We start from the raw sequence: 22,881 nt of genomic DNA on the forward strand, positions 1-22,881 counted from the left end.
AGAGAGTAGAATTTGTCTAAAATGCAATTAAAGTACAAAGACTAAATCAAATGTAAATTGTAAATTAAATATCCCACAATTGAATTATTTCTGTTGATTCTCACATATCATTGTGATATCCAATACATCTTAAACGGGAATGAAACCATTTTACAAGCTAGGTCTTATAAAACAATCTAAACAAACCCTAAATACATGTTTTGGGTGTTTGTCATACAGAAATTGCTACTTTGCATAACTTTGAATATTTTGATTTCAGAGCCAATGCTTATTTGGGACTGGGCGCCACCATTAAAATTGGCATGGTAACGACACGAGCTGCAACGTCATTGACTGGACAGAAATATTTGGCAGGTTGATTTATGATTGCGTACAGTAACGGGAGTGACAGCTCTCCTGTCCCAGTATTAAGCAAATTGACTATGAAATGCAAGAGTATTTGCATTGAATGCTTAATGCCCATTGTGCAATATACAAGTAACTGCCAAAATAATGGAAACACTTGAGTAAATGAGGGATACAATGTATATTGAAAGCAGGTGCTTCCACACAGGTGTGGATCCTGAGTTAATTCAGCAATGAACATGCCATCATGCTTAGGGTCATGTATAAAAATTCTGGGCAGGCCATTATTTTGCTACCATGGCTATGTCCCCATAGGATGACTATGCCCCCATCCACAGGGCACAAGTGGTCACTGAATGGTTTGATGAGCATGAAAACGATGTAAACCATATGCCATGGCCATCTCAGCCACCAGATCTCAACTCAATTGAACACTTGTGGGAGATTCTGGAGTGGCGCCTGAGACTGTGTTTTCCATCAACAAAACACGAAATGATGGAATTTATAAGTTATATTCTTTAAGAATCAATGGGTACATATAAATTATTTCTAAGTTGAAAAATTGATGTAGCAACTGCTGATTGCTCCTTTAATATTATTATTATTATTATTTCTCAACTCTCAATATTCACTGTTTTAGCACTTTTTTAACCACAATATTCGTATGGATTTGAGATAGGCATGTGAGCAGCACGGGAAGTGCTCGTCAGCCATTTGCGGTGATTGCATAGGCCTATACATCTATGGGTAGTAGCCTAGGCCTATGCTGAAACCCTTTTTTAGGATATTATGCCTACATGTTACTGTAGCCCTTTTCAGACGGCATTGGTTTTACTGGGGGTCGGGTAATGTAATTACGTGCACAAGCACAAAACACCACATCCGTAATGTTAATGTGAATCTGCCACACACCATTTACTTGCATGTTAACTTGTGTGTGTCTTCCCAGCTGTGTGTGAACATGACCAACGAGCGTGTGAGGCAGTATGTCTCCGAGGTTCTGTTCCAGCAGGAGCAGGCCGAGTGTCTACAGGAGGCCGTCGCCATGGAGACACTCCGGTCGCCTGGCAACCAGCCCGCCATTATAGACTTCTTCTTCCAGGTAATGTTTTGGTGTCTGTGGTCCCCACCGCACCACTGCCCCTTTAAGAACTGTGATAACCACTTGAAAAACAACACATATCTCATTCTAAAAAAGGCTTTGGTTTTGGGTGTGGTTAAATAGATTTTGAGGTACAAAGGTGCCCTCAATCACACATCTAGGATCAGATTACACTACCTCCGATCTTAACCTGAAACATTAGGGAGCAGAAAAATATCTGACCCTGCATCATTGCACTCCATGAAATATAGAGGTTCATGTGTACCGTGGTTCTATGCATTCTATATCTTTGTCTGTGACCCCTGTCCTCCATCTTCCCTAGAAGCCTCAAGGTCTGCTGTCTGTGATGGATGAGGAGAGTCAGTCGCTGAGGCCTACAGAACAGACCCTCTATAAGAGACTACAGACACACCTCGACAACTCACCCACTCACGGCATCTCCCTGACAACCAAGGACGGCAATGGAAACCCCCCACCCATAGACCAGGGTCCTGCCTTCACTGTGAAACACTACACAGGCCAAGTGAGTATGTGTTCACTCACTCACACACACACACAAAGACACACACAGCAACACACTCACACACAACGTAGACCAGGTGAGTGTATCTGGCATTTTAAAGGTGGACCTTTAACATGTTGTTGTATATCTGTTTTCTGATTGGTAGATGGCCTATGACCTCACAGGATCCCTGGTGAAAAACAAGGACTCCCTCCCCCAAAACCTGCTAATGGTTCTGAAGTGTGAGTATCACTCAATACACACACACAAGGGTCGTTCCATTTAATTTCAATCAATTTCTGACTGTACCCCTTTTGATTTGAATGAAACCTTGACCATTTTGCATACCCCACCCTACCATGAGACATTCATGTCTTCATCTCTGAAAAAGATAAATAGTTGAGTTTGATATCATTTGCAAGCTTACAAACAGGGTTGTCAAACTATTTGGTTATTTCTTGAAAAAAACAAACATTTTAAATAAAATTGTATTTTTTTTACCTTTAACATATGTGATCTAAACACGCATAAACTCCAGTTTTGTTCATGTTCATATACACTACCGGTCAAAAGTTTTAGAACACCAACTCATTCAAGGTTTTTTCTTTATTTTTACTATTTTCTATATTGTAGAATAATAGTGAAGACATCAAAACATATGGAATCATGTAGTAAACAAAAAAGTGTTAAAGAAATCAAAATATATTTTATATTTGAGATTCTTCAAATAGCCACCCTTTGCCTTGATGATTCTCTCAACCTGCTTCATGAGGTAGTCACCTGGAATGCATTTCAATTAACAGGTGTGCCTTCTTAAAAGTTTATTTGTGTAATTTCTTTCCTTCTTAATGCGTTTAAGCCTATCAGTTGTGTTGTGACAAGGTAGAGGGTATACAGAAGATAGCCCTATTGTGTAAAAGACCAAGTCCATATTATGGCAAGAACAGCTCAAATAAGAAAAGAGAAAGGACAGTCTATCATTACTTTAAGACATGAAGGTCAGTCAATACGGAACATTTCAAGAACTTTGAAAGTTTCTTCAAGTGCAGTTGCAAAAACCATCATGCGCTATGATGAAACTTGCTCTCATGAGGACCGCCACAGGAATGGAAGACCCAGAGTTACCTCTGCTGCAGAGGATACGTTCATTAGAGTTACCAGCCTCAGATATTGCAGCTCAAATAAATACTTCACAAAGTTCAAGTAACAGAAACATCTCTACATCAACTGTTCAGAGGAGACAGTGTGATTCAGGCCTTCATGGTTGAATTGCTGCAAAGAAACCACTACTAAAAGACACCAATAAGAAGAAGAGACTTGCTTGGGCCAAGAAACACGAGCAATGGACATTAGACCAGTGGAAATGTTTGGTTCCAACCGCCGTGTCTTTGTGAGGGTGAACGGATGATCTCTGCATGTGTATTTCCCACCGTAAAGCATGGAGGAGGAGGTGTGATGGTGTGGGGGTGCTTTGCTGGTGACACTGTCTGTGATTTATTTAGAATTCAAGGCACACTTAACCAGCATTGCTACCACAGCATTCTGCAGCTATACACCATCCCATCTGGTTTGGGCTTAGTGGGACTATCATTTGTTTTTCAACATTACAATGACATTACAATGACCCAACACATCTACTGGCTCTGTAAGGGCTATTTTACCAAGAAGGAGAGTGATGGAGTGCTGCATCAGATGACCTGGCCTCCACAATCCCCCGACCTCAACCAAATTGAGATGGTTTGGGATGAGTCGGACCGCAGAGTGAAGGAAAAGCAGCCAACAAGTGCTCAGCATATGTGGGAACTCCTTCAAGACTGTTGGAAAAGCATTACAGGTGAAGCTGGTTGAGAGAATCCCAAGAGTGTGCAAAGCTGTCATCAAGGCGAAGGGTGGCTATTTGAACTATCTGAAATATAAAACATATTTTGATTTGTTTAAAAAAAATTTGGTTACTACATGACTCCATGTGTGTCATTTCATAGTTTTGATGTCTTCACTATTATTCTACAAATAGTAAAAAATTAAGAAAAACACTTGAATGAGTAGGTGTTCTAAAACTTTTGACCGGTAGTGTATGTTGTAGCTTACACCCTAATTCAAATCATCTGAGGTGTTTGTGTTGTGACGGCCATCGGTTGAGACACAGCATGCTCTTGAATACAGGGTGGGTGTCATGTTTTGGCTGATAAATTAAATCAAATTTTCTAATTTCAAATGGTCCACAAGATGGTTGGAGGTCCACACTTCAAAGAATGTTGGCTTGAGTGGAAATATCCATTGTTTTATATTAAACTGTCAATCTTCCATAGGAAACCTATTGAAATCATCTAAATATAAATACGAAAATAGACATTCCAATTCAAGTTGTCATTCGATGGTGGGTGGACTGGTGGCCATCTTCCTGATAGTAATTAAAACGTAAAAATTCAATTAAATGTCAATGGTGTACCAGTTAAATTGTAGTGGTTTGAAGGGATAGGTCTGTTCCAAAATTATGTTTCTATGATTGAAATGACACCCACCCAGTATTCAAGAGAATGATGTGTCTCAACCGATGACAGGCAAAACACAAACACCTCAGACAATGGAAAATAGGGTCTAAGCTACAACATATGTGAAAATGAGAAAACACTGAGTATACACGTTTTTAGATAATTGACGTTAAAAGTAAAACGTTTAATCATTTTTATTAAAAAACCTTTTTTTCAATAAATGATCAAATAGTTTGACAATCCTGTTGGTAATCTTTCAAATGATATCAAACTCAACCGTTTATCTTTTAAAGTGATGAAGACATTGATGTCTCACGGTAGGATGGGGTATGCAAAATGGGTCAACTTTGAGCACCTCTACCTTCTGAATGTTTTGGCATTCAGGTCCAAAAAGTCACTTTCTGACCACTTCTACCATGGGCAAACATGTCTGGAAGGGGTGCTGTCAGAAAGTGATTGAATTAATATGGAATGACCCACACACAACCCGTCCAGAGCACACATCCAAACTCATACACACAGCAAGAGGTCTCTTAATGATGGGTGTGTTGTTAGCAGCAGTAGTGGGTATATAGTCTATTGAGCATGGCCAGATGTGTGCTGGTGTAGTTGTGAGCCAAGCATAGCAGGACACAGGCAGACCTTGTGTAAGAGCCAGGAGCAGCTAGCTTAGCGTCTATAGGGCTAATTACTGTGGTTTGCTGTAATTTACATGATGCGCCTAATCAAGGCTACCCCTTTAGAGTTGGCTTTTGTACCTCTCTCTGTCCCGCTCTCTTGTTTTTGTTCCTTTGTGCACATACGCACAATGTACACACATAGGGCGGCAGGTAGCTTAGTGGTTAAGAGCGTTGTGCCAGTAACCGAAAGGTCGCTGGTTCTAATCCCCGAGCCGACTAGGTGAAAAATCTGTCGATGTGCCCTTGAGCAAGGCACTTAACCCTAATTGCTCCTGTAAGTCGCTCTGGATAAGAGCGTCTGCTAAATGACTAATTATTATTATTTATTATTATAAAGACACACATGCACACACATTATGACACACACATACATTCCTGTTTCTCTCCCTTTGGACAGAAACATACATACCCACAAATACTTCCAGCTCAGATAATATGATACAGCCACAGGCGGCCGGTTGCAACTTAATTGGGGAGGACGGGCTCATAGTACTGGCTGGAACGGACTTATGGAATGGTATCGAACACATCAAACACATGGTTTCCATGTGTTTGATACCATTCCATTCACTCCATTATTATTAGTTGTCCTCCCCTCAGCAGCCTCCTGTGGATACATCTCAGCCCATCCTTCCCATCCATTTCCTATATACCAAAGGGTAAAGGTGAGTTCAGACTGAAGGGTGTGTGAGGGCGGGGGCTGAGGATGGGCTGAGCGGTATGTATGGAGATTTCTTTGTGGGCCTCAGTCGTCAGGTGGTGGTGGTGGGGGTTTGGGGGATTGTGATTACATCATTGGAGAGACAATTACCTCTGGAGCCCACAGTCATTACTCCCTACAACCAGTCTAGGACTCTTGTTTAGTTTTCCTTTCAAGAGCTCTCTCTTTCTCTCTCTCTTTCTCTCTGCCTTCTAGCTCTCTCTCTCTCTCTCTCTCTCTCTCTCTCTCTCTATCTCTCTCTCTCTCTCTCTCTCTCTCTCTCTCTCTCTCTCTCACCACCACACCACACACTCCCTTCCCACACACACATGCCTCTCTCAAAGATCTCATTGTTTTCGAGGGCTGCTTCATGTGTTCTGTGGCAGCATGCTCAGCCTACTCTCTTATGGAGCTGATTGTTTACATGGCTATTATTGCTCCATTGTCTCCCCCTCACTTCTCCTCTCTTTCCTTCCTTCCCTCCTTCCATCCATCCTTCTCCTCTTAATCCCCTCATGCCTCCTGTCTGCTCCTCTCTCTCTCTCTCTCTCTCTCTCTCTCTCTCTCTCTCTCTCTCTCTCTCTCTCTCTCTCTCTCTCTCTCCTTCCTTCCTCCTCTCCTGCTCCCACTGATCCTCTCCTCCAATCCACTCTCTCCAATTGTCTTCCTCCCTCTTCCCTCTCCACTCCCTTCCCTCCCTCTCTCTCTCTCTGTGTGATTCCCCTGTACAGCCAGTGAGAGTGTGTTGGTGCAGCAGTTGTTCCAATCCAAGCTGACCCAGACTGGGTCTCTGGTACCGAGCCAGGCCAGGATGGCTCTGACAGGGCCCAAAGCAGCCCTGCTCCTAAACAGGATGTCATCCCCCACCACCCTGACCCCTGCAGGCTGCGAGCCTCGGAGGTACCTGGACCTCACCAAGGTACTGGACAATGGCTGGTAAACCATATACTGTGTAGCATACCATAGCACATACACTAACCAAGGTACGGCGGACTAAGTGACATAACCATCACCATAGCGAGTCACTCAGAGTGTATGCTATACAGTACATGTCATATGGTACGTTAGCCTCTTCGCTCCGGGAGACCTGAACACAGAACCCAAAAACATTTTCACCAGCCCTCCGATATATCTATTTCCAATAAACATTTCCCATCACCGAAGGTAAATCTATCATCTGGAATGCCTTACCAGTTGGTATGGGTTATTAAATGTGTGAAAATAAACGTTTTCCTGAGTTTACCAAATTCATTCTGTATCTCCCTAAAGGTGCTCTTGCATCTGAGATCACACGGTAATCTCGCATGGCAACTACTACGGAGTATGCGGACTAGGGAGTGCGCTTCAGAAAAGTTTGATATAAAGGTTTATTTTACCGTAGTGCACACATTAAATAACCCCTATCGACTGGTAAGGCATTCCAGATGATAGATTCTCATTCAGCAACAGAAAGGCTGGTAAATATGTTTTTTGGGATACGGGATGTAGCCTTCAGCGACGGGAGCCCAATGTGTACAGGTCTCCGGGAGCAAAGAGGCTAATGTACCATATGACATGTACTGTATAGCATACCATATACAGACATACACTCTGAGTGACTCACTAAGGTACATTAAACAAGAGGGTGATACCCCTAACTCATGAGTCATACCTAAACCACAACCTATCCAAACAGTCAGTATGGTATTTATTTAGTACTTATCATTGTAACTTTTCCAGGTAAAATCAATAAGACCTCAATAAAGTACCACAATCAGTGTGGTAATACATAAAAATGAATAAATATAAATGAATTAATACAATTATGTGTTCACCGTCATGATCAATAGAAATGACAAACAGCTCAAAGCATCCCTCATCAGAACGTTCTAAATATTGGCACCCCCCTTATGTTGATTGGTGGTTAAGGGAGGTGAGAATCACCAATGGTGAAAGCAGGCTGTGTCCATATCTGTGACACACTTAGTCGGAAGCTGGGTGTGCTGATTGGAAAAGCAAGGAGTGTGTGTTTGGAAAGAACGTTTCCCAAATTAGGCCACTTCCCACCAGACTGTTAAATATAGACCTCTGGGAATAGCTTTGTTTGTCCTGTACTGCCAGATGATAGAGTACTTCACACACACACACACAGATACACACATATACACTCAAATATGTGGTAAGAGAGTGTCAACATGAATGTTTCTCATGACATTTTAAGGGTTCACAAACCATACACCCCTCTGCTATAAACATTGTGTTCTCACAATTATGCTAGATTTCATAACTTAAGCTAGAACATGGTTTCCCAAACTTGGTCCTGCCTCCCTAGCACAAGACAGATGATTCAAATAACCAACTCATCATCAAGCTTTGATTATTTGAATCAGCTGTGTAGTGCTAGGGCAAAAAAACTAAACGTGGGGGGGCCCAGGGCTAAGTTTGTGAAACCCTGAGCTAGAGGATTTCATAACTTCTGCTAGAGGATTTCACAACTTCTGCTAGAGGATTTCACAACTTCTGCTAGAGAATTTCATAACTTCAACTAGATAATTTCATAACTTCAGCTAGAGGATGGCATAACTTCAGCTATCTCTCTCTCTCTCTCTCTATCTCTCTCTCTCTCTCTCTCTCTCTCTCTCTCTCTCTCTCTCTCTCTCTCTCAATTCAAAGGGCTTTATTGGCATGGGTGTCACAAACAGGCCGTTGCCTGAACCGTATTGAATGAAACTCAGGACCACGTTGTATCATAGGAAAAGTAAAGGGACACTTAATAAAGCTTCTTACATGGCCCTCAGGCTGGAAATAACAAACAAACAAATCATGGTACGGATGGCAATATATCACGGACACACCCTCTCACATGTTCTCCCAGCCCCAGAACCCACGAGACATTAAGCCCCACCCCATAGCACCCAAATAAATACACCTCCCCTCTGTCACAGGTGCAGCTCATCACCTGTGATCAGAGATAAAAGGAGGAGAGGAGAGAGAGGGAGCAAAAATAACAAAATGATAGTGCAACAAAATGACATCACCTACTCTCATTCACACAACTACTTAAGAATAATGGATCAGGGTGTAATGATGAAAGTATGCATATAACTAAGTTGATGAAATATGGACAACGACACTGGACAGTATATCAAAGGACAAACACATCCATATTTCCACTCTCTCATACTTATCCCTCCCATCTAGACAGAGATGGCAGGCATCCCGTGAAGACCTCCCTTCATAATGGGAAACATATGTTTACATTACAAAGCAAGTCACAGACTACAAAAGGAAAACCAGCCACGTCGCCGACACTGACGTCTCGCTTCCAGACAAGCTAAACACCTTCTTCGCCCGCTTTGAGGATAACACAATGCCACTGTCGAGGCCCACTACCAAGGACTGTGGCCTCTCCTTCTCCGTGGCCGACGTGATTAAGACATTTAAGCATGTTAACCCCAGCAAGGCTGCCGGCCCAGACGGCATCCCTAGCCGCGTCCTCAGAGCATGCGCAGACCAGCTGGCTGGTGTGTTTATGGACATATTCAATCTCTCCCTTTCCCAGTCTGCTGTTCCCACATGCTTCAAGATGGCCACCATTGTTCCTGTACCCAAGAAAGTAAAGGTAACTGAACATCATGAAGTGCTTTGAGAGACTAGTCAAGGATAATATGACCTCTACCTTACCTGTCACCCTAGACCAAGCTCATCATCAAGCTCGAGGCCCTGGGTCTGAACCCCGCCCTGTGCAACTGGGTCCTGGACTTCCTGATGGGCCGCCCCCAGGTGGTGAAGGTAGGAAACAACATCTCCACTTCGCTGATTCTCAACACTGGGGCCCCACAAGGATGCGTGCTCAGCCCCCTCCTATACTCCCTGTTCACCCATGACTGTGTGGCAAAGCACGCCTCCAACTCAATCATCAGTTTGCAGACGACACAACAGTAATAGGCTTGATTACCAACAATGACGAGACCGCCTACAGGGAGGAGGTGAGGGCTCTGGCAGTGTGGTGCCAGGAAAATAACCTCTCACTCAACATCAACAAAACAAAGGAGATGATCGTGGACTTCAGGAAACAGCAGAGGGTGCACCCCCCTATCCACAGACAGGACCACAGTGGAGAAGGTTGAAAGCTTCAAGTTCCTTGGCGTACACATCACCGACAAACTGAAATGGTCCACCCACGCAGACAGTGTGGTGAAGTCGGGGCGGCAGGTAGCTTAGTGGTTAAGAGCGTTGTGCCAGTAACCGAAAGGTCGCTGGTTCTAATCCCCGAGCCGACTAGGTGAAAAATCTGTCGATGTGCCCTTGAGCAAGGCACTTAACCCTAATTGCTCCTGTAAGTCGCTCTGGATAAGAGCGTCTGCTAAATGACAAAATATATATATATATATATATAAAAATATATATATATATATAAAAAAAATTATAAAAAATAAAAGAAAAAAGAAGGTGCAACAGAGCCTCTTCAACCTCAGGAGGCTGAAGAAATTTGGTTTGGCACCTAAAACCCTCACAAACTTTTACAGATGCACAATTGAGAGCATCCTGTCGGTCTGTATCACCACCTGGTATGGCAACTGCACCGCCCGCAACCGCAGGGCTCTCCAGAGGGTAGTGCAGTCTGCCGAACACATTATCGGGGGTAAACTACCCGCCCTCCAAGACACATACAGCAGCCGATGTCACAGGAAGGCCAAAAAGATAATCAAGGACATCAGCCACCCGAGCCACTGCTTGTTCACCCCGCTATCATCCAGAAGGTGAGGTCAGTACAGGTGCATCAAAGCTGGGACCGAGAGAATGAAAAACAGCTTCTATCTCAATGCCATCAGACTGTTAAATAGCCATCACTAGCACATTAGAGGCTGCTGCTGCCTATTGAAATCACTGGCCACTTTAAGAAATGGAACACTAGTCACTTTAATAATGTTTACAGTCACTTTAATAATGTTTACATATCTTGCACTACTCATCTCATATGTACATACTGCATTCTATTCTATGATATTCTACTGTATCTTGTCCATGCCGCTCTGTCATTGCTTGTCCATATATATATATTTTCTTTAAATTCCAATCCTTACTAATTTTGTGTGTATTAGGTATATGTTGTGAAATTGTTAGATATTACTTGTTAGATATTACTGCACTGTCGGAGCTAGAAGCACAAGCATTTCGCTACACCCGCTATAACATCTGCTAAACACGTGTATGTGACAAATAACATTGGATTTGATTTTATTTGAAGTGAAATAGACAATATACAAAAGGGAAATAAACAAGTGAAATAAACAATCAGAAGATAAAAGTAAACATTACAGTCACAGAAGTTTTATAAGAATATATACATTTCAAATGTTATATTATTGGCTATGTAAAGTATTGTAACAATGTGCAAATAGTTGAAGTATGAAAGGGAAAATAAATAAACAGATAAATGTAGGTTTTATTTACAATGGGGTTTGTTTCCACTGGTTACCCTTTTCTTGTGGCAACAGGTAACATATCTTGCTGCTGTGGTGGTACATTGTGGTATTTCACCAAATAGATAGGGGAGTTTATCAAGATTGGATTTGTTTCAAATTCTTTGTGGGTCTGTGTAATCTCAGGAAAATACAGTACCTTCAGGAAGTATTCACACACCTTTACTTTTTCCACATTTTGTTGTGTTACGGCCTGAATTTAAAATGGAATACATTGAGATTTTTTTGTCACTGGCCTACACACAATAACACATAATGTCAAAGCGGAATTATGTTTTTCAATTTTTTAAACAAATTAATTACAAATGAAAAGCAGTATTCAGTGAATAAGTATCCAACCCCTTTTTTATGGCAAACCTAAATAAGTTCAGGAGTAAAAATGTGCTTAACAATTCACATAATAAGTTGCATGGACTCACTCTGTGTGCAATAATAGTGTTCAACATGATTTTTGAATGACTACCTCATCTCTGTACCCAATACATACAATTATCTGTAAGGTCCCTCAGTTGAGCAGTGAATTTCAAAAAACAGATTAAACCACAAAGACCAGGGAGGTTTTCCAATGCCTCGCAAAGAAGGGCACCTATCGCTAGATGGGTAAAATAAAAAAAGCAGACATTGAATATCCCTTTGAGCATGGTGAAGTTATTAATTACACTTTGGATGGTATATCAATACACCCAGTCACTACAAAGACACAGGTGTCCTTCCTAACTCAGTTGCCTGAGAGGAAGGAAAAAGCTTAGGGATTTCACCATGAGGCCAATGGTGACTTTAAAACCGTTAGAGAGTTTAATGGCTGTGATAGGAGAAAACTGAGGATGAATCAACAACCTTGTAGTTACAGTGGGGGAAAAAAGTATTTAGTCAGCCACCAATTGTGCTAGTTCTCCCACTTAAAAAGATGAGAGAGGCCTGTAATTTTCATCATAGGTACACGTCAACTATGACAGACAAAATGAGATATTTTTTTTCCCAGAAAATCACATTGTAGGATTTTTAATGAATTTATTTGCAAATTATGGTGGAAAATAAGTATTTGGTCAATAACAAAAGTTTCTCAATACTTTGTTATATACCCTTTGTTGGCAATGACACAGGTCAAACGTTTTCTGTAAGTCTTCACAAGGTTTTCACACACTGTTGCTGGTATTTTGGCCCATTCCTCCATGCAGATCTCCTCTAGAGCAGTGATGTTTTGGGGCTGTCGCTGGGCAACACAGACTTTCAACTCCCTCCAAAGATTTTCTATGGTGTTGAGATCTGGAGACTGGCTAGGCCACTCCAGGACCTTGAAATGCTTCTTACGAAGCCACTCCTTCGTTGCCCGGGCGGTGTGTTTGGGATCATTGTCATGCTGAAAGACCCAGCCACGTTTCATCTTCAATGCCCTTGCTGATGGAAGGAGGTTTTCACTCAAAATCTCACGATACATGGCCCCATTCATTCTTTCCTTTACACGGATCAGTCGTCCTGGTCCCTTTGCAGAAAAACAGCCCCAAAGCATGATGTTTCCACCCCCATGCTTCACAGTAGGTATGGTGTTCTTTGGATGCAACTCAGCATTCATTGTCCTCCAAACACGACGAGTTGAGTTTTTACCAAAAAGTTCTATTTTGGTTTCATCTGACCATATGACATTCTCCCAATCCTCTTCTGGATCATCCAAATGCACTCTAGCAAACTTCAGACGGGCCTGGACATGTACTGGCTTAAGCAGGGGGACACATCTGGCACTGCAGGATTTGAGTCCCTGGCGGCGTAGTGTGTTACTGATGGTAGGCTTTGTTACTTTGGTCCCAGCTCTCTGCAGGTCATTCACTAGGTCCCCCTGTGTGGTTCTGGGATTTTTGCTCACCGTTCTTGTGATAATTTTGACCCCACGGGGTGAGATCTTGCGTGGAGCCCCAGATCGAGGGAGATTATCAGTGGTTTTGTATGTCTTCCATTTCCTAATAATTGCTCCCACAGTTGATTTCTTCAAACCAAGCTGCTTACCTATTGCAGATTCAGTCTTCCCAGCCTGGTGCAGGTCTACAATTTTGTTTCTGGTGTCCTTTGACAGCTCTTTGGTCTTGGCCATAGTGGAGTTTGGAGTGTGACTGTTTGAGGTTGTGGACAGGTGTCTTTTATACTGATAACAAGTTCAAACAGGTGCCATTAATACAGGTAACGAGTGGAGGACAGAGGAGCCTCTTAAAGAAGAAGTTACAGGTCTGTGAGAGCCAGAAATCTTGCTTGTTTGTAGGTGACCAAATACTTATTTTCCAATATAATTTGCAAATAAATTCATTAAAAATCCTACAATGTGATTTTCTGGAGAAAAAAAATCGAATTTTGTCTCTCTCATATTTTTAAGTGGGAGAACATGCACAATTGGTGGCTGACTAAATACTTTTTTTTCCCCCACTGTATATCAGAACACTAACCGAATTGACAGAGTGAAAAGAAGGAAGCCTGTACAGAATAAAACATATTCCAAAACATGCGTCCTGTTTGCAACAAGGCACTAAAGTAATACTGCAAAAAATGTGGCAAAGCAATTAACTTTTTGTCCTGAAAACAAAGTGTTATGTTTGGGGAAAATCCAATACAACACATTACTGAGTACCACTCTCCATATTTTCAAGCATAGTGATGGATGCATCATGTTATGGGTATGCTTGTAATCGTTAAGGACTGGGAAGTTTTTCACAATAAAAAAGAAACGGAATGGAGCTAAGCACAGGCAAAATTCTAGAGGAAAACTTGGTTCAGTCTGCTTTCCACCAGACACTGGGAGATGAATTCACCTTTCAGCAGGACAATCATCTAAAACACTAGGCCAAATCTACACAGGAGTTGCTTACCACGAAGACAGTGAATGTTCCTGAGTGTCCGAGTTACTGTTTTGACTTAATCTACTTGAAAATCTATTTCAAGACCTGAAAATGGTTGTCTAGCAATGAACAACCAATTTGACAGACCTTGAAGAATTTTGAAAAGAATAATGGGCAAATGTTGGACAATCCAGGTGTGGAAAGCTCTTAGAAATTTACCCAGAAAGACTCACAGCTATAATCGCTGCCAAATGTGCTTTTACAAAGTATTGACTCAGGGCTGTGAATACTTATGTACATTTTATATTTAAGTATTTCATTTTCAATAAATTTGAACATTTTATTTTCACTTTGTCATTATGGGACATTGTGTGTAGATGGGTGAGAGAAAAAATAAATGTATTCCATTGTAAATTCAGGCTGTAACACAATAAAATGTGGAATAAGTCCAGGAGTGTGAATACTTTCTGAAGGCACTGTATGTGTCTCTAATATGGTCATACATTTGGCAGGAGGTTAGGAAGTGCAGCTCGGTTTCCACCTCATTTTGTGGGCAGTGGGCGCATAGCCTGTCTTCTCTTGAGAGCCAGGTCTACCTATGGTGGCCTCTCTCGATAGCAAGGCCATGCTCACGGAGTCTGTACATAGTCAAAGCTTTCCTTAATATTGGGTCAGTCACAAGGGTCTGGTATTCTGCTACTCTGCATTTTCTTTTTAGGGCCAAATAACATTCCAGTTTGCTCTTTTTTGGGGGGATTTTTTCCAATGTGTCAAGTAATTATATTTTTGTTTTCTCATGATTTGGTTGTGTCGATTTGTGTTGCTATCCTGGGGCTCTGTGGGGTCTGTTTGTGTTTGTACCAGCTGGCTAAGGGGACTCTTTTCCAGGTCCATATCTCTGTAGGTGAGGGCTTTGTTATGGAAGGTTTGAGAATCACTTCCTTTAATGTGGTTGTAGAATTTAATTGCTCTTTTCTGTATTTTGATAATTAGTGGAAATCATCCTAATTCTGCTCTGCATGCATTTATTTGTGTTTTACATTGTACACAGAGGATGTTTTTGCAAAATTATGCATGCAGAGGCTCAATTTGGTGTTTGTCCCATTTTGTGAATGCTTGGTTGGTGAGTGTACCTCACAACCACAGAGGGCAATGGGTTCTATAACTGATTCAAGTATTTTTAGCCAGATCCTAATTTGGATGTCAAATTGTATGTTCCTTTTGATTGCATGGAAGGCCCTTCTTGCCTTGTCTCTCAGATCATTCACAGCTTTGTGGAAGTTACCTGTGGTGCTGATGTTTAGGCCGAGGTAGGTATAATTTTTTTGTGTGCTCTAGGGCAACAGTGTCTAGGTGGAATTTGCATTTGTGGTCCTGGCAACTGGACCTTTTTTGGAACACAATTTTTTGTTTTACTGAGATGAACTGTCAGGGCCCAAGTCTGACAGAATCTGTGCAGAAAATCTAGGTGCTGCTGTAGGCCCTCCTTGGTTGGGGACAGAAGCACAATATCATCTGCAAACAGTAAATATTTGACTTCAGAGTCTAGTAGGGTGAGGCCGGGTGCTTCAGACTGTTCTAGAGTCCTCACCAATTTGTTAATATAAATGTTGAAGAGGGTGGGGCTCAAGCTACATCCCTGTCTCACCCCATGGCTTTGAGGAAAGAAAACTGTGTGTTTCTTGCCAATTTTAACTGCACACTTGTTGTTTGTGTAATGTTGTATGCTTTCCCCCCTACACCGCTTTCCATCAATTTGATTAAAGGACACTCATGCCAAATTGAGTCAAAATCTTTTTTGAAATCAACAAAGCATGAGAAAACTTTGCTTTTGTGTTGGTTGTTTGCCAATAAGGGTGTGCATGGTGAATACGTGGTCTGTCATATGGTAATTTGGTAAAAAGCCAATTTGACATTTGCTCAGGACAATGATTTCACTAAGGAAATGTAGGAGTTTGCTGTTAATGATAATGCAGAGGATTTTCCCAAGGCTGCTGTTGACGCATATCCCATGGTAGGTATTGGGGTCGATTTTGTCTCCACTTTTGTGGATTGGGGTGATCAGTTCTTGGTTCCAAGTATTTTGGAAGATGCCAGAGCTGAGGATGATGTTCAAGAGTATAAGTTCAGCCAATTGGAATTTGTGGTATGTATATTTTATAATTTAAGATACCATCAACACCACAGGCCTTTTTGGGTTGAAGGGTTTGTATTTTGTCCTGTAGTTTATTCAATGTATTTGGAGAATCCAGTGGGTTCCAGTACACTTTAATAGCTGACTCTAATATTTCTAATTGATCATGAACAGTGGGGAGAACAAGTATTTGATACACTGCCGATTTTGCAGGTTTTCCTACTTACAAAGCATGTAGAGGTCTGTCATTTTTATCATAGGTACACTTTAACTGTGAGAGACAGAATCTAAAAAATCCAGAAAATCACATTGTATGATTTTTAAGTAATTCATTTGCATTTTATTGCATGACATAAATATTTGATCACCTACCAACCAGTAAGAATTTCGGCTCTCACAGACCTGTTAGTTTTTCTTTAAGAAGCCCTCCTGTCTCCACTCATTAACTGTATTAACTGTACCTGTTTGAACTCGTTACCTGTATAAAAGACACCTGTCCACACACTCAATCAAACAGACTCCAATCACTCCACAATGGCCAAGACCAGAGAGCTGTGTAAGGACATCAGGGATAAAATTGTAGACCTGCACAAGGCTGGGATGGGCTACAGGACAATAGGCAAGCAGCTTGGTGATAAGGCAACAACTGTTGGCGCAATTATTAGAAAATGGAAGAAGTTCAAGATGACGTCAATCACTCTCGGTCTGGGGCTCCATGCAAGATCTCACCTTGTGGGGCATCAATGATCATGAGGAAGGTGAGGGATCAGCCCAGAACTACATGGCAGGACCTGGTCAATGACCTGAAGAGAGCTGGGACCACAGTCTCAAAGAAAACCATTAGTAACACACTACGCCGTCATGGATTAAAATCCTGCAGCGCACGCAAGGACCCCTGCTCAAGCCAGCGCATGTCCAGGCCCGTCTGAAGTTTACCAATGACCATCTGGATGATCCAGAGGAGGAATGGGAGAAGGTCATGTGGTCTGATGAGACAAAAATAGAGCTTTTTGGTCTAAACTCCACTCGCCGTGTTTGGAGGAAGAAGAAGGATGAGTACAACCCCAAGAACACCATCCCAACCGTGAAGCATAGAGGTGGGAACATCATTCTTTGGGGATGCTTTTCTGCAAAGGGGACAGGACGACTGCACCGTATTGAGGGGAGGATGGATGGGGCCATGTATCGCGAGATCTTGGCCAACAACCTCCTTCCCTCAGTAAGAGTATTGAAGATGGGTCGTGGCTGGGTCTTCCAGCATGACAACGACCCGAAACACACAGCCAGGGCAACTAAGGAGTTGCTCCGTAAGAAGCATCTCAAGGTCCTGGAGTGGCCTAGCCAGTCTCCAGACCTGAACCCAATAGAACATCTTTGGAGGGAGCTGAAAGTCCGTATTGCCCAGCGACAGCCCGGAAACCTGAAGGATCTGGAGGTCTGTATGGAGGAGTGGGCCAAAATCCCTGCTGCAGTGTGTGCAAACCTGGTCAAGACCTACAGTAAACGTATGATCTCTTTAATTGCAAACAAAGGTTTCTGTACCAAATATTAAGTTCTGCTTTTCTGATGTATCAAATACTTATGTCATGCAATAAAATGCAAATTAATTACTTTAAAATCATACAATGTGATTTTCTGGATTTTTGTTTTAGATTCCGTCTCTCACAGTTGAAGTGTACCTATGATAAAAATTACAGACCTCTACATGCTTTGTAAGTAGGAAAACCTGCAAAATTGGCAGTGTATCAAATACTTGTTCTCCCCACTGTATATTTTTTTGCTGTTTGTTCTTTGTTATAGGGCCAAATATATTGGAGAAGTAGTTTATCCATACATCTCCATTTTGGATAGATAGCTATTCATGTTGTTGTTTAGTGTGTTCCAATTTTCCCAGAAGTGGTTAGAATCTATGGATTATTCAATTACATTGAGCTGATTTCTGACGTGCTGTTCTTTATTTTTCCTAATTTTATTTCTGCACTCTTTTAGTGTTTCACCATAGTGAAGGCGTAGGCTCAGTTTTTCTCGGTCTCTGTGTTGTTGGTTGAATAGGCTCCTCAATTTCTTTCTTATGTTTTTGCATTCTTCATCAAACAATTTTTCATTGTTGTTAATTTTCTCTGATTGAAATGTTTAGATTTGATAAGGGAAGCAGAGAGGTCAAATATACTGTTAAGGCTTTCTACTGCCAAGTTTATATCTTCACTATTGCAGTGAAACGTTTTGTCCAGAAAGTTGTCTTAAAGGAATCTGTTGTTGGCTAATTGTTTTGTGGTAGATTTCTACACTACTTTCCTTCCATCTATAGCATTACTTAATAGTATGCAGTTTGTTCAGCTTTTATACCTTGTGATTGAGTATTGCTCTGTTCAAGTAGGCAGTTTTTTTTTTTTTTGCTGTGATCTGATAAGGGTGTCAGTAGGCTGACTGAACACTGTGAGAGACTCTAGGTTGAGGTCATTGGTAAAATAGTCTACAATACTGCTACCAAGAGATGAGATGTAGGTGTACAACCGTAGGAGTCCCCTCGAAGCCTACCATTGACTATGTACAAACCCAGCGTGTGACAGAGCTGCAGGAGTTGTCACCCGTTTTTGTTGTTTGTTTTGTCGTAGTTGTACCTAGGGGGGCATATTGGGGAGGGTATTGCTGTCACCTCTAGGTAGGTGTTTGTCCCCCTGCGTGCTAAAGGTGTCAGGTTCTGGCGTTTAGGTCGCCACAGACTAGTACATGTCCCTAGGTCTGGAAATGATTGATCTCCCCCTCTAGGATGAAGAAGCTGTCTTCATTAAAGTATGGGGATTCTAGTGGGGGGATATAGTTAGCAGATAGGAGGACATTTTTCTCTGCTAAGATGATTTCCTTATTTATTTTGTCTCTATTTCCGATTTCTTTGGTGGGTTCGTGCTCTTTAGTCCAAAGGCAGATGAACTCTCTCTCTCTCTCTCTCTCTCTCTCTCTCTCTCTCTGTCTCTCTGTCTCTCTGTCTCTCTCTGTCTCTCTGTCTCTCTGTCTCTCTGTCTCTCTGTCTCTCTCTCTCTCTCTCTCTCTCTCTCCCCCTCTCGCTCTGTCTCTGTATTCAGGTCAAATCTAATAGGGCAGTAAATAGTAGGACTCGCTGAGTGTGTGTCTGTGCACGTGTGTTTGTGTGTGTTTTTGTGTGTGCGTGTGCGTGTGTGTGTGTGTGTGTGTGTGTGTGTGTCTGTGTGCATGCGTGTGTGTATGTACACTATAATAGCCTCTGCATTGCATAACCTGCTGAAGGCTGAACCCCATGGCCCTCCTCATTAAACATATAGAGGAAAGGCTTACACAAGACCTTCACTCTTTCCCCATGCTAACAAAGACCTTTATAATAACAGGACATAACATTGCACAATATTACTGCACTGTAGTTAAACACGGTTATAAAGAAGCTCATGGATTTACATCCATCATCAAATAAATTATAATGCAGAATTGTAATAATGATAATATGATTATATGATATGGTACAGTACGTTGTTGTATAGTACTGAATGGTTGAGGTATAGGAGGAGGACATTGAATAGTGTATAGATGTATGACCGTAATGGCAAATTGGCTTTATAGATCTAGTCATGACCATATTCATTTATTTATTTTTTCATTGTCCTCCTCCTCTACCTCAACCATGGTTAGGGTTTGACCGTATTCATAGGACTGCATCACGTGGTGTCTCCAGAGCACAGTCAACCAACTAGTATTGTTAATATACAATATTCATAGCTCTCTAATAACACCATCCCCCTCCTCCCTCCTCCCTTCTCTCTCTCTCTCTCTGTGTATCTCTCTCTCTCTCTGTCTCTCTCTCTCTCTCTGTGTATCTCTCTCTCTCTCTCTCTCTCTCTCTCTCTCTCTCTCTCTCTCTCTCTCTCTCTCTGTCTCTGTCTCTGTCTCTGTCTCTCTCTCTCTCGCCCTCTTCCCCTCCTCTTTCTCTCTCTCAGCTCTTGAAGAAGAAGGGAGCAACATCTTTCCTGCAGAGGCTGGAGAGGTGTGGTCCAGTTACAGTTGCTGTGCAGCTGAGGGTAAGCATTAAGCAGTAGCACAACAATGGACCAAACCACAACCATAATAACCCAAGCACTTTACCCAGTAGGGATCCTAACCCTAATCCTAACACTCACCTCAACCCAAACACTGAAGTCATTGAACTTCTGTAGCTGACCCTAACCATGACCCTGGCTGCATGGAGTGCACTACTTTCCTCTGGTCAAACGTAATGCACGCTATAGGGACTAGGGTGCCATTTTGGATGCAACCCCTGACCCATATCTCTGAACCACAACCAAAAACTGAAGTCTATAAAATGTGGTAGTAATCTGTAGTTGATCCAAATGAAACAACACTATTCATTTAGATGGATCTCTACCCCACAAGTGCAAAACAAAGGCAGATCGCATTCCAATTTCCACACCACTAAATCCAATGTGATGTGATGGTGGCGTAACATGGATGTAGCTTTGGTGTGAGTGATGGTTGGTGGTTTGAATGAGGGCAGTGTGCTGCCTGCAGGCAGGAGCTGTGGTCTTACAAGGAATGGAGAGAAGGAGAGGGGGAGAAGGAGAGAGGAGAGAAGGTGAGTGTGGGCTGAAGAATGACGCTGTATCCACCCAAGTATAAAGCCCTCTGAATGTATGAATGAACAATGAACAATGGGCTCTGTGTGTGTGTGTGTGTGTGTGTGTGTGTGTGTGTGTGCGTGCGTGCGTGCGTGCGTGCGCGTGTGTTGGAGATACTGTAAGTTTCTGATGTCACGGCTCTCAGTACAGTGCAGTAGCCTACTCACACACACACATTTACAGTAGAGAGCCACGTCATTAGGGAGTGGTAAGAAGCATGATCGAGTGACGCCGGTGTATGTGTATATCTGAGAAACACACTCTGACACACTCTCACAGCCTTAGTCAGGAGAAGTATTTGTATTGCTGGTCCCTACAGAGACAACACACCCTAACCAATCAGACCACTTCATCACACACATGACGTGACCTCACTCCTCACTCACTGTTGTCTTGGCGACCGCTAACCCAGATTGAGGAACTATCCCAGATTGAGGAACTATCCCAGGTCGAGGAATTAGCCCAGGTTGAGGAACTAACCCAGGTTGAGGAACTAACCCAGGTTGAGGAACTAAGCCAGGTTGAGGAATTTATACCAGGTTGAGGAATTTATACCAGGTTGAGGAACTAACCCAGGATGAGGAACTAACCCAGATTGAGGAACTAGCCCAGGTTGAGGTACTGGCCCAGGTTGCGGAACTGGCCCAGGTTGAGAAACTAACCCATGTTGATGAACTAGACCAGGTTGAGTAATTTATACCAGGTTGAGGAACTAACCCAGGATGAGGAACTAGCTCAGGTTGAGGAACTAGCTCAGGTTGAGGTACTAGCCCAGGATGAGGAACTAGCCCAGGTTGAGGAACTAGCCCTCTAGAGGGATAAATGGAACCATATTGCCATGAATCTGATACCAACACCATTGCTTTCACATGTGTGAAGGTGACAAGGGAGTGAGGAATCGGGTCAACTCAATTGCCAAGTGCTTAAGGAACATGAATTTTAACATGAAACAATCTCTCTCTCCCTCTATCTCGCCATCTCTCCCCCCCCCCCCCCCCCCCCCCCCCCTTTCAGAACGCTCTGTCAGAGGTGGTCAGTAAGCTACAGTCGTGTACCCCTCACTTTGTGGAGTGTGTGCGTCCCAACAGCAGTGGCACGGCAGACTGCTTTGACACTTTCCACGTGTCTACCCAGCTGCAGTATGTAGGGGTGCTGGAGATGGTCCGGATGATCCGCTATGGCTACCCTGTACGCCTGCCCTTCAACGGCTTCCTCACCAGGTAGGTGGCACAATACACTACAGGCTGCTCCTGTTGAACTAGAGTTAGTAGAAAATATATTACAATGATCCATAATGGATTTATCCTGGCCTCCATTTAGGCCCCGATCCTATCCCTTTAGATCTCTAAACAACGGCGATGGGGAAATTGTCTGAAAATCTGTATAAATCTGATAGGTGTAAACAAGATGTTTATGGGTCCACCTTGCCTTGCAATAGGACTTGGGAAGGTTCCACCATATGCTTCCACTTATCCAGTCTTTTCAGATCTGTGAAGACTGAAGGGGTAGAGGCTAGGGGAAAGGGATATGGGCTGAAATGGATCCAGGCCTGTGAGTATGGTGGGTCACTGTGGCCTCTGTGTGATAGGGGGGATGGTAGCACCATAGGGAGGATCAAAAAGACTCTGCCTTCTCTCTGCCTTCTCACAGGCCTTTTTTGTTTGTTTTTGTTAACTAGGCAAGTCAGTTAAGAACAAATTCTTATTTACAATGACGGCCTACCCCGGCCAAACCCAGACTACGCTGGGCCAATTGTGTGCCGCCCTATGGGACTCCCAATCACAGCCGGATTGTGATACAGCCTGGAAACGAATCAGGGTCTGAAGTGACGCCTCTAGCACTGAGATGCAGTGCCATAGACCACTGCGCCACTCGGGAGCCCCTTTTATGGCACACGTTTTACTCTTGTTGGGTTCCCCCCCAAACAAGCACACATGCACAAATGCACGCACGCACAAACACAGACACATACAATGGTTAGGTGGAAGTGACCTACTTC

The 22,881-nt window shown here is 42.7% G+C and overlaps 1 protein-coding gene across 1 annotated transcript in view; it reads left to right on the forward strand.

Annotated features, from left to right (window-relative positions):
- Window positions 1-22,881, forward strand: part of myo16 (myosin XVI) — a gene marked incomplete at both ends in the record, with an annotated part of 152,201 nt that overhangs the window by 94,930 nt on the left and 34,390 nt on the right. The window contains 6 exons of the mRNA XM_084161983.1: window positions 1,295-1,447; window positions 1,770-1,970; window positions 2,116-2,191; window positions 6,553-6,740; window positions 20,208-20,288; window positions 21,897-22,102. Coding sequence (XP_084018109.1) covers window positions 1,295-1,447; window positions 1,770-1,970; window positions 2,116-2,191; window positions 6,553-6,740; window positions 20,208-20,288; window positions 21,897-22,102 — 905 coding nt within the window. The remainder of the gene's footprint in view (window positions 1-1,294; window positions 1,448-1,769; window positions 1,971-2,115; window positions 2,192-6,552; window positions 6,741-20,207; window positions 20,289-21,896; window positions 22,103-22,881) is intronic.

The sequence above is a fragment of the Coregonus lavaretus genome, assembly GCF_964263955.1.
Source record: "Coregonus lavaretus genome assembly, chromosome: 5".
Lineage (NCBI taxonomy): Eukaryota > Metazoa > Chordata > Actinopteri > Salmoniformes > Salmonidae > Coregonus > Coregonus lavaretus.